Source organism: Pinus tabuliformis, chromosome 7, assembly GCF_031772625.1.
Source record: "Pinus tabuliformis cultivar Carrire ecotype Pingquan chromosome 7, CPIR1, whole genome shotgun sequence".
Lineage (NCBI taxonomy): Eukaryota > Viridiplantae > Streptophyta > Pinopsida > Pinales > Pinaceae > Pinus > Pinus tabuliformis.
In genome coordinates, this window is record NC_142293.1 from 1,640,916,994 (window position 1) to 1,640,933,445 (window position 16,452).

General features: G+C 40.8%; 1 protein-coding gene across 3 annotated transcripts in view; it reads right to left on the reverse strand.

Moving 5' to 3' along the window:
• LOC149254654 (phospholipase D delta-like) overlaps window positions 1-14,617 on the reverse strand; it is a 233,237-nt gene extending 218,620 nt beyond the window's left edge. Inside the window, exons 1-2 of one of the 3 annotated variants that reach the window (XM_089460205.1) lie at window positions 12,649-14,617; window positions 2,562-2,678 (exon numbers count right to left, since the gene is read on the reverse strand). In XM_089460205.1, coding sequence (XP_089316331.1) covers window positions 2,562-2,678; window positions 12,649-13,548 — 1,017 coding nt within the window. In that variant the 5' untranslated portion in view covers window positions 13,549-14,617. The remainder of the gene's footprint in view (window positions 1-2,561; window positions 2,679-12,648) is intronic. The other 2 variants (XM_089460203.1, XM_089460204.1) reach the window with 2 other exon arrangements.
• Between the last annotated feature and the right edge of the window lie 1,835 nt (window positions 14,618-16,452).

A 16,452-nucleotide genomic window follows, 5' to 3' on the forward strand; every position in this document is an offset into this window, starting at 1 on the left:
CAATTGGATTAGCAAGTGGAATTCTCCTTAGTTGAGAGGAGTGTTAAAATTGGCAACTAGGGCCAAATTCCACCTTAGGACAGCTCATATGATTGAGATGATTATTGCATTGGATTCCTCTTTTCGAGAGGTCCAATTTTGATATAAAGATCATCTCATTCTGACAAGCAAAAATGGAATTTTGAATTTATTCTCTCATGCACAAATTGTCAAGGTCGGCCTCAGTCAAATGTAGGCTCATGAAGCCCAATGGATGGGTCTCCTCACCCTCAACGAAGTGTATAAATAAGAGTGACCTCTCTCTCGTTTGGACATCACTCATCTCATCACATATCTCTCTCCTCTCTTTATTGGTTCATACAGCTTGGAGGCAGCCTTCCCTACTTTGCAAGTGTGAAAGAGGACAAATTTCAGCGATGTTTCTGGAGGCCGAAAATTTCAGGAAACAGGTCAGCGTTGACTAGGACTGTTTGACCATGCATTGACCTCGTTCTTGTGGGCAGAATTTCGATTTTTGAAGGCCGCATTGATTGGCACAGTTTTTGAGGTGATTGGGACAGTTTGACTGGTTTGACTTCAACATTGACTTCAGCGTTTGACCGCAGAAATTACAGCAGCATTTGACTGGGTTGACCGAACTATTTTTGCGCTGACTTTGACCCTCTTGGAAGGCCGAATTCTTCTGTTGTTGACCGAGCTGCTTGGAGGACATTTTGGAGCTGCTTTGACCACCGTTGACTTTCTGGTTAGGGCTGCCATTGACTGTTCTTGAATGCTGATTTAACAGGATTGTTTTGGGCATGTAATTCTAATATTTGTACTCTCTCTCTCTCTCTGCTGAACTATTGAAGAATAATAAGAAGATTTGATCAAAGGGTTTCCCCACATTGGGGTTTGTCCCTAGCATCCGCCATATCTTGTGTCCTCTTGTCTTGGCTTGTCTTCTGCATATGTTTTTATGTTCTATCTGCATTTACTGTCGATGTGTTTAAGTTAATGTGATTGCTACTAAATATAATAGGAAATTGTCATTGCGTTGATAAGGAACATTGAAGTAAATTGTGCTAAAGCATAGAACATACCATTGTTATCTAAATTTAACAAATATTATATGGTATCTTCTTGGAGGAAAATATGGATCTCGACAACTCATTGCTATCTTTAGTCAAGGAGTCGTTGAGGAGGTTTGCATTGTAATATTTTAGTGTATTTCTTGGACAGATAAGTGGATCTAGGAAACAAATCATTTTTTATTGTAAAAGGAAATGTAACTAAGGGCCTATAAAAGGCCTAGCTCTCTCGTCGTCACTCATGGTTGGACTTGTCGAAAAATACCTTGGAGCCTAATTGAAGATCTATTGGATGCTTTTGGAGGATCAATGAAATTATCTTGTTGGTGAGGAATCTTTTATAATTCTATTGTTTTTTCCCTTGTCATGTAAGTAGCTTGAGATATGCTTATGGAGCAGGAGAACAATTTGGTTGGAGCTCTCCATTTTCTATTATGTTATCTTTGGAATGTTGCCTATGTTTCCCTACTTCACAAGATTTGGTTGAATGCACTTATATTTCATTCTAGAAGACCATAATCTCCATAAGTATTGGATGGTATCTAGTGTAGAAATCCTTGGCTATATTTCTGCAATTTACAAGGAAAAAGTGAAAGTAGCTTGAGTGTCTCAGCCATATTGTCCTCTTTCCATCATTAAGGTAGCCACCCATGAACCTTGATTTGACCCCACTGCCCAATGGAAAGACACTAGTCTCTAGTCCTTCCATCCACTTTATTTCCCAAATTCATTCAAAATTGTTTTGATGGAAATTATTCTTCATATCACCTTTGAACAATTTGCCTATAATCCCAGCAATCCTTAGGGAAGGCCCCCTTGAGCTGGAGAAGTGATGACCTAAAGTGCATAAGAGGGTTGGTGAGGCAACAATGGCCTCCCTCTTAGTTACACAAAAGCCCTGCTTGAGCTTTAGGACTTTATCTCAAGAAGAGGGTTTGTGTGATAACAAGTCATAAGTGGTACATTGCAAAGTCATAATCTATTTTACTTCTAGGTTGCAATCAACATACTACAACCAGAAGTCTGCAACCTATTTGATACAACTAGCAAATAGTGGCTTTTAGTCTTTGATTGGCAGGGTCATAGTATGTCACATGTTGTATTACATATTTGGTCATAGCAGGTGGCTAAGCAATAGACCTTAACAAGGCCATAGTTTGCCACAAGGTTGCACTGAGTAAGGCACTACCTTGCAATCTTATTCATGATCATTATATAATACAAAACCAAATTTTAATAAACTCAATTTAAATTGACATGTTGTAACCAAATATTTTGATCTTGATATCTGATGCCACCAAATATATGTAATGAATGTGAGCTGATACGTGGTTGGTTAGATGGGGTCATTCAATATGTAGTGGAGTTTAAAATAAGGACAAGAATATGGAATATTCACATTGACTACATATTTACATGCCTATGAAAAATATCATTGTGACAGTCTAGGTAATTTGTGAAATGTTAAAATATGAAATGTGTGTCAGTTACCCGTTGTTTGAACCAACTAAGCTTATGGCTTGCATAGCGAGGTGCAAGCACACAATGAACAGTAGAATGTTTGAAAAAATTCCTAGTTTCTTCATCATGTGTTTGCATAATTCCTTCCTGCCAACAATAAAGATAACATGAGTTAAGCAATTATTGCCATGACATTATGGTCATCACATTCAGAACCATACACTTGACAAAGAACTTCCAACTAGTCTTGGGGTTTTAGCTAATTATCTACATGTAACAAGAAAAATTTGTCAATGCATTGATGCTCAAAATTTCCTAAAGCAAATACCTTGAATTACCCCACTAAATTCCAATAAATATAGTAAGTTAAATCCATTTCATTGACAAAATGTACCTACAGTTGACATTCATGTGAGCACTACACTGCTTTATCACTCAATAGCACATGTAAGGACGAGAAAATCAGAAGAATTAATTACTTCTAACTACAAAGTCATATTATGCTTATAAAAAGATACACAAAAAATTGCATAAAACATCCACTTCAGATGAAAATAATTCATAAGGGAGAAGCTACAGATGCTCCTAATTCATCCCAAGTTGACAAGTCAATAATTTGACAACAATGTGAAGGATCAACCAGCATAATGATTGTTACCTACCTTGACCATCTAACATCAACTGAAAAGAAGTAAAAATTCACATCAACATCTATTACTTACAATTGTAGTTACAACTAACCAGTGATCATTTCTCTTGTACAAATAGACATTGAACTTCTATTTGAAAGTGATGAAACAGAGATCAAAGAAAATATCCTAAGCACTTCAAATAGCATTTGAAGCAAGATGATGCATCTTCCTAGGATCAACAGTAATGTGTATCCTAATTAAATGTGATACTTGGATAATGTGCATCAACTACTAAACACTCAGCGTACAAGGTTTGAAAACGCAGTCAACCAACTCTACGCGTCCAACTAGTTTTCCAAATTGAACCTGAAGTTGGGATATCACCAAGTATGAGAAAAAGGAAGAGATGAATGCAAGACTAGTTTTAAATCCAGACAAAGCTGTAAAAGTGGATGTCTATGCCTTTCATACTTATAAATGCACCTACAACGTTCCAAAGGAGGACATCCCCATCTGTATTAAAGACATGAAAGGAGCATCTACAGCATGTTAGTTGAGTCCTGTATTAGTAGAATTGAGAAAGTGAGGTTTCAAGTCAACACAAGTGTGAGTATGTTAATTTCAGGTGTGTTCTATGCTTAAGAGAAATTTACTTCAATTTTCTTGTTAGCCCAATATCAATGTCCAGATTAGCAAACACATTAGCATGATAGTAAAATGCAGATAGAACATAGGCATAAACAGTAGAAGACAAGCCAAGACAAGAAGTCACAAGATTTGGCACCAGCCAGGGACAAACCCCAATGTGGGGAAACCCTTGATCAAATCTTCTTTAGTCTTCAATAGTTCAGCAGAGAGATAGAGATAGAGTACAATGATTTAAAGTCAATACTGACTTGCCAAATAGGAGATCTGACATCAGAGATCTTAACCATGAAGATGACTCAATGAAATTACAGTTCTGGCACCAAGGGCTGAAGATTTCTATACAGCAGATGTTAGCCCTAAAACTGCTCCACCAATCACCTAGAGTACTGCGGCTTTCCTTCCACAAGACCCTCCTTCCTTCGCTGCATCACTGGTTATATCAAAGCTGCAAATCTGGCACCCTTTACATGCTCCAAGGACTGGTGTCTTTTCTCGGCAAACCTGGTCACTGGTTAGGGCACAAACTCCGTCTGCTACAGCACCCTATTCACACCCATCAGACCTCCTATTGACTGCGGCTTTCCTTCACACAATCCCTCCAACCATATGCTGCCCTTTAACCTTCTCCTAGGCTTCAAAACAGCCTCTTGATCAGGCATAATAGACTGCGGTATTGTCTCCCTTCCTAGCTGCTGTCAAACGCTGGAATATAAGGCTAGAACCAGCCCCTATACTCACCCAACAGCCCACTAAAAGGGCTCAGTCCATCCGCAATGTCTTCTGTGCAATCCGCTGCCCAAGACAGAGATGAACCTTGCCACAAATGCCCTTACAAACAGCCCAGAAGTAGACTCCTGTAATGTGGCCTTAATGCTGGTTCATTTGCACTTCAAAACAGTCATGAGAATGACCCTAATGTCCTTCCCTTCTTCGCTGAAGTTGCCCTAACCTGTGGCCCTAAAACAGAGACCCTTCTCCTTGCCTTAAGGCTCCTTCTCTTGCTGTGGATTAGGGCCTTCTTGACTGCTGCGAGATATCTCTTCAAGGCAGCTAGGGCTTGCGTTTTGAGTCTCCTCTTCACCTGCAGCTAGATCTCCGTTCAAGACTACGGCTAGGTCTCCTTCATGATTGCGGCTAGGTGACCTTCTTTCAAGACTACGGCTAGGTGACCTTCCTTTCCACTACGTCCTCCTTGTGAGAGGACAAACCCAAACGAGTGGAGAGAGAGAGATCATGAGTGATGTGTGTCTCAAATGACTTGAGGTCTCCTCTATTTAAATGCAACGTTGAGGTTGAGCTGGGGGTAATTTGCTTGCTAGCCAACCTTGACAAATTGTCAAATAATATAAATAAATTCATATCTCCATAAATACATGTCGGAATCGGATGATCTTTAGATCAATCCTACACCTCTCGAAGAGAGGAATCCAAGAAAAATATCAGCTGCCATAAATAAGGTGACCCACATGGAGTTTGGCCCTAGTTGCCAATTTTAACACTCCCTCTCAACTAGGAGAACTCCATCTGCTAATCCATCTGTCAGTCGGTACTATCTCTGCCATCAATGCACTGCTCTGCTTTGTTGAACTATGAAGAAGAAGAAGTGATCGAGAATGTATCATACCATTCTCTACTGACCCGAAGTCAGTCCCATATAAAGAGAGTGTCTCATACCACTCTTACTGATCCGAAATCAGTTCCAAATAAAGAGAGTGTCTCATACCACTCTTACTGACCTGAAGTCAGTTCCAATTGATCCCAGATCAATATCATCCTAGCATAGGGAGTACGGTAGTACACGATGCATCCATCGGTAGTACTATGGTCCCTATCCTCATTTCCCTACTCATTGGCCAGATGAGAGGTACTTCCCATGAGTCTCAGACTGCATGGGTAGGATGTCTTAGCAGGAGAAGGATGAACCACTCATCCTGCCTACATGTCGCCATGGGGTATCCCAGGGGAAGGTTGAACCACTCACCCTGTACACAACAAATCACTAGGGGAAGGCTGAACCACTCACCCTATGATTGTGTCTCAGCAAGAGAAGGATGAACCACTCATCCTGCCTACATAGCAAACCACTAGGGGAAGGCTGAACCACTCACCCTATGGTTGCTCATCGCTCCAAGAAGTACCCCAAGCCCCTCGGAGCTCCCAGAGCTCAATATCCATATCATACAAGACCCTCAGGAGAGGGTCTCTCCACAACTTCTAGTCATTCTCAGAAAGTCAAGAATTTGACCTTTCCCAAGGGCTTCGTCAGAATATTGGTGACCTGCTCATCAGTCCCAATGTGATGGAGCCTTATTGCTCCTCGCTGTACCATATCCCGGATAAAGTGGTACTTGATGTCTATGTGCTGGGAGCGATCATGATATACGGGATTCTCTGATAATTGGATCCCACTTTGGTTGTCACAAAGGATCACGATGGTATCCACCACATGTCCAAACAGCTCACCAAAGAGCTTCCCCAACCAGACAGCTTCACACGAGGCCATACTCGCAGCTATGTATTCGGCCTCAACGGTGCTTAAAGCAACCGACTTCTGCTTCCTGCTCATCCAGGATATCAAAGCAAAACCCAAAAGAAACAACACCCAGAAGTGCTTTTCCGATCCACCATACTGCCTGCCCAATCCACATCAGAATAACCATGCAACCTCACATCTCCGGCAGCATATCTCAATCCATGAGTGATTGTGCCCCGAAGATATCTCAGAAGATTCTTGGCACCAATTCAAAGTGATTCATGAGGCTTAACCATATATTGGCTCAATGAGTTAACTGCAAAACATATATCCGAGTGGGAGTTCACCAAGAACATCAATGCTCCTATGAGTTGACAATACTCAGAGGCATTTCCCAATTCAAGTCCAGCATAACTATCTCATAACCTCTTCAAGGTAAGCTCCATCGAGGTAGTCACAGGCTTGTTGTCCATCATCCCAAATCTTTCCAATATCTTCACAACATATTTTCCTTGAGATAGGAAAATTTCTCCTGGCTTTTGCCAGGCCTCCAACCCTAGGCAGTAGTGCATTAGTCCTGGGTCCATTTCAAATTCGGAATCCAACTCCCTCTTACGTTTGTAAATGAGAGGGTCTGCACCTGTCAGAAAGGAGTCATCCATAGAAAGCACTAGTATGAGAGGTCTATCATCTTCAACCTTAAAGTAAAGGTTCGGATCGGCTTCACTCCTAGTGAATCCCAGCTTCATCAGATAGTTATCGATCCTCTCATACCAAGCCCGGGGTGCTTGCTTCAAGCCATAGAGAGCTTTCTTCGACCTGCATAAACGAGATTCCCGATTATGAACCTCAAATCCCTCGGGTTGTTCCACATCTATGGTCTTGCTATTACTTGAGGGGAATGGTCCCCTTGTAAGTTTTCCCTTAGTACATCCGGGACATACCTTCATGTACTTCTTTGAACTCGGGCATCCCTGTCACCATTTGTTTCATATCGGGTAGGGCCTTGTAATGAAGATGGGCAAACCTCTAGTGCCATAGTTCAGATTGAAGAGATGTGTCACAAGACATGGCCCCCAATGGACTTCCTGCAACTTGATACAAAGTGCCAACCCCGAACCCAAGAGTAAAAGCATCTTTAAAATTCCTTTTCCAAACACATACCTTTCCATCGATGAATGCCACCTTGTATCCTTTGTCTTCCATTTTCGAAATGGATACCAGGTTCTTCTTGAGATCAAGTACATAAAGAACTTCTTGTAAATGAATCGTGTTACCCGGATTCAATTTAATGGTAACATTCTCTACACCCTTTACGGGATAGGTGGCATTGTCTCCAAGAATAATCTCCAAGTTTGTCTCCTTCTCTATCAAATTAGAGAGAGCTTCCTTTTATCCGGTGAAGTGCCTTGAAGCTCCACTATCAATAATCTAATTACCCAAAGTGTCCGGAGGAGAGGTAGTGGAGAGGGTCGATATAAGATAATACTCCTTTTGCTTATTGTTAAAAATATTCGATTCTTCAGACTTGGAGTTCCTGGCTTTCTTGGAGAGTTGACCATTTCCTTGATGTCCTGCATTCCTTTTTCCTTTGCCATTGAACCTGCCATTCCTTTGATTGTTGTTGTTGAAGTTGCCCCTGGAGTGATTGTGATCATCATCATGTGATGTGTCCCTTCTATTTGGACACTCCCTTGCATAGTGGCCAAACTTATTGCAAACAAAGCACCTGCCCTTCCTTCCACCCTTAGATTCGGGCTTTCCATTGAAATGACCTTTAGACCCGGCATTCTTTCTCCTTTTGGCATGAGCAGAGAAAGCAGTGGTGTTGCCTCTATTAGAAGGCATTTCTTGCTCCACCATTCTTGTTTCTTCCTGAATGCATCTTGACATCAATTCTTCAAATCCCAGAATTCGATCATTATTGAGAATAGTGGTTCTAAATATATACCACTCAGGTGGGAGCCCTCCAAGGGTAGTGACAGTAAGTTCCCTGTCAGGAATGACTTCTCCAATCGATAGAAGATCAATCTTGATCTCGGTGATCTTTAAGAAGTAGGATTGAATATCCTTGTCCTTGCCCTTCTTAATATCCTTCAACTTATTTTTGAGGAACAAAAATTGATTTGCATCACTAACCTTGAACATGCTTACCAATCTGTCGTAAATCTCCTTGGAGGTTCAAATCGGAGATGTAGGCCACCAAAAGCTTGTCAATGGAATCTCTGATAATCTTCTTCGCTTTGACTTCACCCTTGGTATACTTGTTCTTTGTAGCAGCCGGTGCATTTGATGGAGGCTTGGGGATTTTACCCTTCACATAATCCAACACTTCTTGTTCTTCCAATGTCAAATCAAGAGACATCTTCTATACGTGATAATCAGACTTTTCACATAGCTTGTCTTCAGCCGGGAAGTGGGATGAGGAACCCATTGAGCCTTTTGTCCTTTTCAACTGTCTTCGATGATTGCTCTCACTCTTGCTTGAGCTTTGTCTTCACCTCAGCTCTGATACCATGTTAATTTTAGGTATGTTCTATGCTTAAGAGCAATTTACTTCAATTTTCTTGTTAGCCCAATATCAATGTCCAAATTAGCAAACACATTAGCATGATAGTAAAATGCAGATAGAACATAAGCATAAACAGTAGAAGACAAGCCAAGACAAGAGGACACAAGATGTGGCACCAGCCAGGGACAAACCCCAATGTGGGGAAACCCTTGATCAAATCTGCTTTAGTCTTCAATAGTTCAGCCGAGAGATAGAAATAGAGTACAATGATTAAAGTCAATACTGACTTGCCAAATAGGAGATCTGACATCAGAGATCTTAACCATGAAGATGACTCAATGAAATTACAATTCTAGCACCAAGGGCTGAAGATTTCTATACAGCAGATGTTACCCCTAAAACTGCTCTACCAATCACCCAGAGTACTGCGGCTTTCCTTCCACAAGACCCTCCTTCATTCACTGCATCACTGGTTATATCAAAGCTGCAAATATGGCACCCTTTTCATGCTCCAAGGACTGGCGTCTTTTCTCAGCAACCCTAGTCATTGGTTAGGGCACAAACTCCATCTACTACAGCACCCTATTCACACCCATCAGACCTCCTATTGACTGCGGCTTTCCTTCACACAGTCCCTCCAACTATACGCTGCCCTTTAACCTTCTCCTAGGCTTCAAAACAGCCTCTTGATCAGGCATAATAGACTGTGATATTGTCTCCCTTCCTAGTTGTTGTCAAACGCTGGAATATAAGGCTAGAACCAACCCCTATACTCACCCAACAGCCCACTAAAAGGGCTCAGTCCATCCGCAATGTCTTTTGTGCAATCCGCTGCCCAAGACAGAGATGAACCTTACCACAAATGCCCTTACAAATAGCCCAGAAGTAGACTCTTGTAATGTGGCCTTAATGCTGGTTCATTTGCACTTCAAGACAGTCATGAGAATGACCCTAACGTCCTTCCCTTCTTCGCTGAAGTTGCCCTAAGTTGTGGCCCTAAAACAGAGACCCTTCTCCTTGCCTTAAGGCTCCTTCTCTTGTTGCGGATTAGGGCCTTCTTGCCTATGGCTAGATATCTCTTCAAGACTGCGGCTAGGGCTTGTGTTTAAGTCTCCTCTTCACCTGCAGCTAGATCTCCCTTCAGGACTGCGGCTAGGTCTCCTTCAATACTGCAACTAGGTGACCTTCCTTCAAGACTGCAGCTAGGTGACCTTCCTTTCCACTACATCCTCCTTGTGAGAGGCCAAACCCAAACAAGTTGAGAGAGAGATCATGAGTGATGTGTATATCTCAAATGACTTGAGGTCTCCTCTATTTAAATGCTACGTTGAGGTTGAGCTAGGGGTAATTTGCTTGCTGGCCGACCTTGATAAATTGTCAAATAATATAAATAAATTCATATCTCCATAAATACATGTCGGAATCGGATGATCTTTAGATCAATCCTACACCTCTCAAAGAGAGGAATCCAAGAAAAATATCAGCTGCCATAAATAAGGTGACCCACATGGAGTTTGGCACTAGTTGCCAATTTTAACAGAGTATTAACCATGAATTCCATTGCCTACGTAAGCTACACTATTGAAGACAAACTAGCTATACTAATCTAAAAAGGATTAGAATGTTCATCAAGCATTCAACACCAACCTACCTATTACTTTAATAGGTATTAAACAGGAGCTAAAGTTAAGTAAATCACCTTTAAGTAGGATTAACATAATCACATAATGCATGAATGTGGTCATTGTGAAGTTATGTGGTGAAGACAAACAACTTGATTATCTCTAACTATGTTAGATTTTAAGCTTTTGTGGTTGTCATTTAGGGATTTTTTATTCGGATCATCCACAATATTGTGTGCCTCTTGTTGTCGACGTTTCGAATCCCAACGTGGACCCATCTTCAGGACAGAAGTGATAGGTTGAAAGAGGAGCTTACCAACCAGAACAAATAAATAAATACCTAATCCTCAAAAAAAAAAACAAAAAGCCACCTCATTCTCTAAAACTAAACCTAAGCCTACGTGAGACTAATTACTGGAAAAATATATAATTAATATAATAAATTAATTATATATTTTTCCAGTAATTAGTCTCACATAGGCTTAGGTTTAGTTTTAGAGAATGAGGCAACTTTTTGTTTTTTTGTTTTTGAGCATTAGGTATTTATTTATTTGTTCTGGTTGGTAAGCTCCTCTTTCAACCTATCACTTATGTCCTGAAGATGGGTCCATGTTGGGATTCGAAACGTCGACAACAAGAGGCACACAATACTGTGGCAGTGAGCATAGAGAAAAAACGTGACGACTTTAGCATTGGCATGTGGCCTTAGCAGAAGGTTGTACTTTGATGCATGAGAATCCTTGCACACACTGCAAAAAACACCAACAACAATGAACAGAAGGGTGTACATGTTGAAAGGAGGTGTGAGAAGGGGTTATGGTGGCATCATCCATCTGTGAAGTATCCCCATCATTTGTGAGGTTGTTTGACGAGTTTGAGAAGGGAAGTACAAGGAACATCTGCATATATGAGAGCCAACAAATCTCCCTCCTCAAGATCGACAACAGAGGAGGGTGAAGACTCTTGGGAGCTCGTGCAAGGTTATAAAAGAGGGGGCTCTATTTAAAGGTTTAAATGTAGGGATGACGTTAAGAAGAGGGGACCCAAAGGTCTTGCAAAACAACGAAAAGGCCAATGCACGGCAGGGGGCACAAGGAGCCCACATGCAGTTAGAACTATCGTATGGAGTGGTTGATGAAAAAATTAAAGGCGACCATGAATAAAGAGAAAGGGTGAGAAGGGGGAACAATTCATCTGTGCAAATCTAAGCAAGGATAGGAAAAGTTGAATATGTAAATGAGAGAAAACGAAGTGAAGCTCTCATTTTGTAGAGAAATGCCGACCATGGGGGAGAGGCAGCCAAAAAGAATTAGAACTCAATTCCAGCATCACTGGGTAGAATTGCATGGAAAGCCAGTTGAAGAAGACAAGCCTGTAGCTTGTAGAAGGTGGTTCTAGCTGTGGTTGCTAGGTACGCCGTAGAACCACCATAGAGAAATGGCAGACTTGTAGCTCTAGGTAGTTCCTAGGTAGAAGCTATAAAAGGAAAAGTCAGGGTACAAGATGACAAGTCCGTAGCTGGTGAAGGAGGGGAAGCTCAGCAAGCCGAAGAAGAAGAGGGTTCCAGTCTAAGTCACTAGGTAGAACCCTTGGAGATGACAGAAAAGTCACAATGCCAGTTTTTCATTGCTGGACAAAATTGCAAACTGAGGCAGTGGACGGAGAGTGACCTTGCAGCTCATAAAGAAAAGAGAGCCCATAGCTCTTGACCCATAGGACACAATTCCAGCTGTAAATGCCGGGTAAAATTGTAGAATAATGAAGAAGACGGTGAAGACAAGAGCGTTATAACATTACAGCCAAAAAGAATCCCTTTGGTGGAGCAGAATGCAGTTCTACTTTGTTGTACGCCCATTGGAGACCGAGACCGGCAGGCATCCTATAAGAAAAGGGTTAGTCTCTTGTTCAATTTTTTAAAAGCAGCAAGGAACCCATTGAGTTCAAATTCATGCAAGTTGATTTCGGTTTAATTAAAAGCTGTCGTGTGCTTCCTGTTTCCTATGTGTGCATATATGTTGTTGGTGTTGCTTCTGCGATGACCGTGTGTTTTAATTGGCTTCCATCCTTGCCGTGCACACTGAGGGATTAGGCAGGGGGTATATCAAGTGTCCCGTGTCATACTTTCTAGTTATTGTCGTTGTTGGAAACTCATATTTGATAAAATACAGTATTGCAATTCAATGTCCACATGAACACTGCTTTAAACATAGCATTGAAACAGTAAACGTACCGTTTTAAAGAAGCATTTATCATGTGAAGTTTTGTCGTCCCATACAAGCAACAGAACTCGTACTCCTTCTTGAGACTTGAATTTCAGAAGCTCCCCCAGGCTCAAATCGAATCCATCTGGCAATGGTCTTGTAGGCTCCCTCACAAGCTTAACTTTGTCATATATGGACCATCCTGCAATGTATACCAAATGATGCGCTTCTAAAATTGATTGGCATATGTCTTCCCAGCATGTTCTATGTTGAAACAACTCCTCTCCTTCTAGCCTAATAGCTGGAAGTAAGCCATCCTTCACATGAGCATCCTGATAAAGGGAAACCCTCCCGCCTTTCCGAAGTGGGAAATAGGTATTAGGCACCCCACGATAATCAGGGCCAGAGCCCACACCATATTGGTACAATGGATTGGTTTCCGCTGGATAAAATTCCATTGCAATCTTTAATGCAGTTTCAGGCTTGGGAGGTTGTCCGTTGGGACGGAGCACAGGGAACCAATCATTAATCGTCACACCTCTCAAAACTCTCTCTGCAGAAATCGCCACTGTCCCTATAAGATCCGCTCCCAGGAAATCATTGTCCTTAACAACAAAGCGCACCTCGTCCACTAAATGAGCCACTTGAACCTGAAAATGCTCATGCCAGACCGGATGTTGACTGTTGATTATTACACGTGTTTGGGCTACAGTGGCATCACCAAGATTCACTGATACATAAGGATCGCTGGTTATAATTTTGCGATGTTCGGCACCATGCTTCGACTTCTGGAAGGGTGCCATGCAGGTCTCGAAGATTGAAATAAATTGTCTGAGCCTCTCGGCGAAGAGGTCCATGTTAGGCAATGCCCTGGCCTCGTAAATCCATACATCTAATGTTCCGTACAATGTAACGTTTTCCATGGACATAACAGCCTGTGCAGGTCGCTTTTTTTATCTTGCACATCAATAAAAAATGCCAAATACTGTAAGCACACCCTGAGCCATGCAGCCTATTTAAATCATCATCGCTCGCCATTGTAAATTCTTTCGCAAAGCTTGCACGCTATTCTTCTTTTACCAACTTTGCACGATTCAGCTTATTTCTGTAAGTTAGCTCGTGGTTTCCTAAATCCGGACGCCACCATGGCCGGCCAGCCAATTCTTTAATGGAAAAAAAGTAAAATATTATTTCGAAGATTTTGCCTCACCGATAAAAAAAAAAAATTAATATTTCAAATTCATTCATAGATTTCGATTTCTGTTTCGTGCATTTAAAGATGCCAAATTCTTATTCGTTGCTGACCGCCGTGCAGGTGAAGCTTCCCCTGTTGTAAGAGGCTAGTACTCTATTCACCATCCAGACCAAAAATTTGAAGATGTCGAACAATCATTGAGTTTTACCTGCCTTGCGGGTGAAGTTTTCCTGCCGTGGGGTATAAATAAGCGATGCTTTAAAAACTTTACTCAGCGGAATTCCTCAACACTCCAGCTTGTCTTAACAGTGAAAACGCTTCCAATGCCATTCTTGCGTCAAATTTAAGCAATAGCAATGCAAATTTTAGACAGATTTTCCTCAGCCACAACTAATCATGGAAACTTAAGCAAAATCCTTCAGAGAATGCTGCACTTGCATCCGTCTCAGTCTGCTTAAGCTGTTTTCCAGGGTAAATATACCTAACTCAAATATTTTTGAAGAAAACAACATTTTTCAACTCGGAACCTGAAAATTCATGTTCTCAATGTGCGAGAGACGGCAAGTCAAACACAGCTCAAATTTACCATTTACAGTCTAAATTTCACCTACATTTCCGAATTCCCAACAGCTGGGATTTTAAAATTCCTTCGAAGTTTGAAACATTTACACCGTTTGACGCCGTCCCCGCTTAACGGTGCCAGTTAGATATTTGGAATTTTACAGCGGACTTCTGGTAATTTAGGCCCGATAAGTTTTCTGCCGCAAGCTTCCAAATACGCGGTTCCTTTGCTGGCACCAATTCCAAATTATTTTGACTTTCGTGTTACATCCTCCTCCTGTTTCGTGATACCTTGACACTCATTGCTGGGCGAAAACAACTTTTTTGAAGAGATGTTGTAATGTGATATTAGGTTGAATAAGCATTTTAATGGAATTAAATTAATAATAAAATGAGTGGAGTGAGAGTTCTAAGTTTTGATTATTTATTGTTTTGGAATTTTTATTTAATATATAATTAGTTTAGATTTGTTTTAGTTGATGATTTATTGTTTTGTTAATGATATTTTTATTTTATATATAATGAGTTTAAATTTATTTTCATTTTGGATTTACTAAGCTTTTAAAGGGATCAAATTTTTTGAGATGTAAACTTTTTTAAGAGTGTAAAGAGATTTGATCCATAAACCTCTTTAAGAGTGGAAAGAGATTTGATCTCTATCCACATTTGGTAGATCCAGAGTTAAGATGGATCTAGGTTGCTTCTTTGTCATTTAATTAGGTTGATAGGCATGTCTATTTCATAATATGTTTTCAAAAAAATAATTTAATTATCATTAATTATTAAGTGGATAGTAGAGATTTAATCTCCATAGAATATATGGGAATAATCATAGATAAAGGGTTAATATTTACTCCAAGTTAATTATGTTATTTTAATGAATTAGTCTTTAATTAATTAATTAAAGAAAATGCCATATCAACATGTATCATACTCGGTATGTGGTATTATAACTCATGGTATTGACCCATGGTATTGTAACGAAAGATATTTACAAGTTAATAATTTACATGATAAAGTGGGGTGAATCTCCATGGTTAAGAATATTGTTGGACCATCACATTTAAGGGAGGGAGGGAGTTGAGGGGTTGGCCATGCACACATATGCAAATAGCATTTACCATTATTCATTCATATGCCAAATAACATTATGCTCAACTCTTATGAGATGTTTGCTCTCTGGTTTTCTGTTATGTTTGGGCTTCTCCCCCACCGCAAGTGGAACAATTCGCTTGGGTGATTGATAGAAGGAGGCTTGTATTCAACAACAATTTCGCAAAGCTAGGGCATAGTCAGTGGGCTTTCTCTCAAGCTTGAGTGTTGGCCTTTTTCTTTAGTCATGAATCAACATGCATCTGCATTCGAGGCGACCTGGATTCAAGGATTGAAGGTCTTCAACTCATGCACTGGACACTGAGTAATGGTAAAGGAATAGGCCTTGGGAAAGCAAGGGTTGCATCTCTTGAGACGTTGACAGAAACCTTGGAGCTCGACGTCGCAAGATAGGGAGGCGTCAATCTTCATCCAGCTCGTGCATCCTCATCGATTCGAGTATAGAGGGTTGGTCAATATTGGGTAATGTTTTATATATCAAATTCCTATGGTTTAGTCATTTCATTCTCTAGTTACGCTTTTACCTAGTGGATGATAACTTGTTATGTTTTGAGCTCAACCAAGGTGTGTGGCAGATTGAATTTTGGTGTCTTTCTAGTGTTTATTAGACCCTGCAAAGATTCTTTCATCTTCCATTCCTTTTCATTTGTATTCCTTTAATAATTGTCATAGATTGCTCTAGAAATTCAGAACTCCTTAGGTTTTTCCTTTATTTGGTTTTCTCAGTATCAATCCCTTGGGTCTCTAGGTGTTGTGGGAAAGAAATCTAGCATGGTTATTTCTTGCTTGATGCAGTATACTTCAATGACAAATGCATTATTGCCAAGGGGCTAAGGTCAAGGGTCCGCAGGGAAGGTCACATGCCCAAGCCCATGATGTCATAACTATCTTCCACTCCACACCCCTCCCCCCCCTGAAATTTATGATAGTCAACTTGAAGCTTTGACCACCAATGACCGACAAG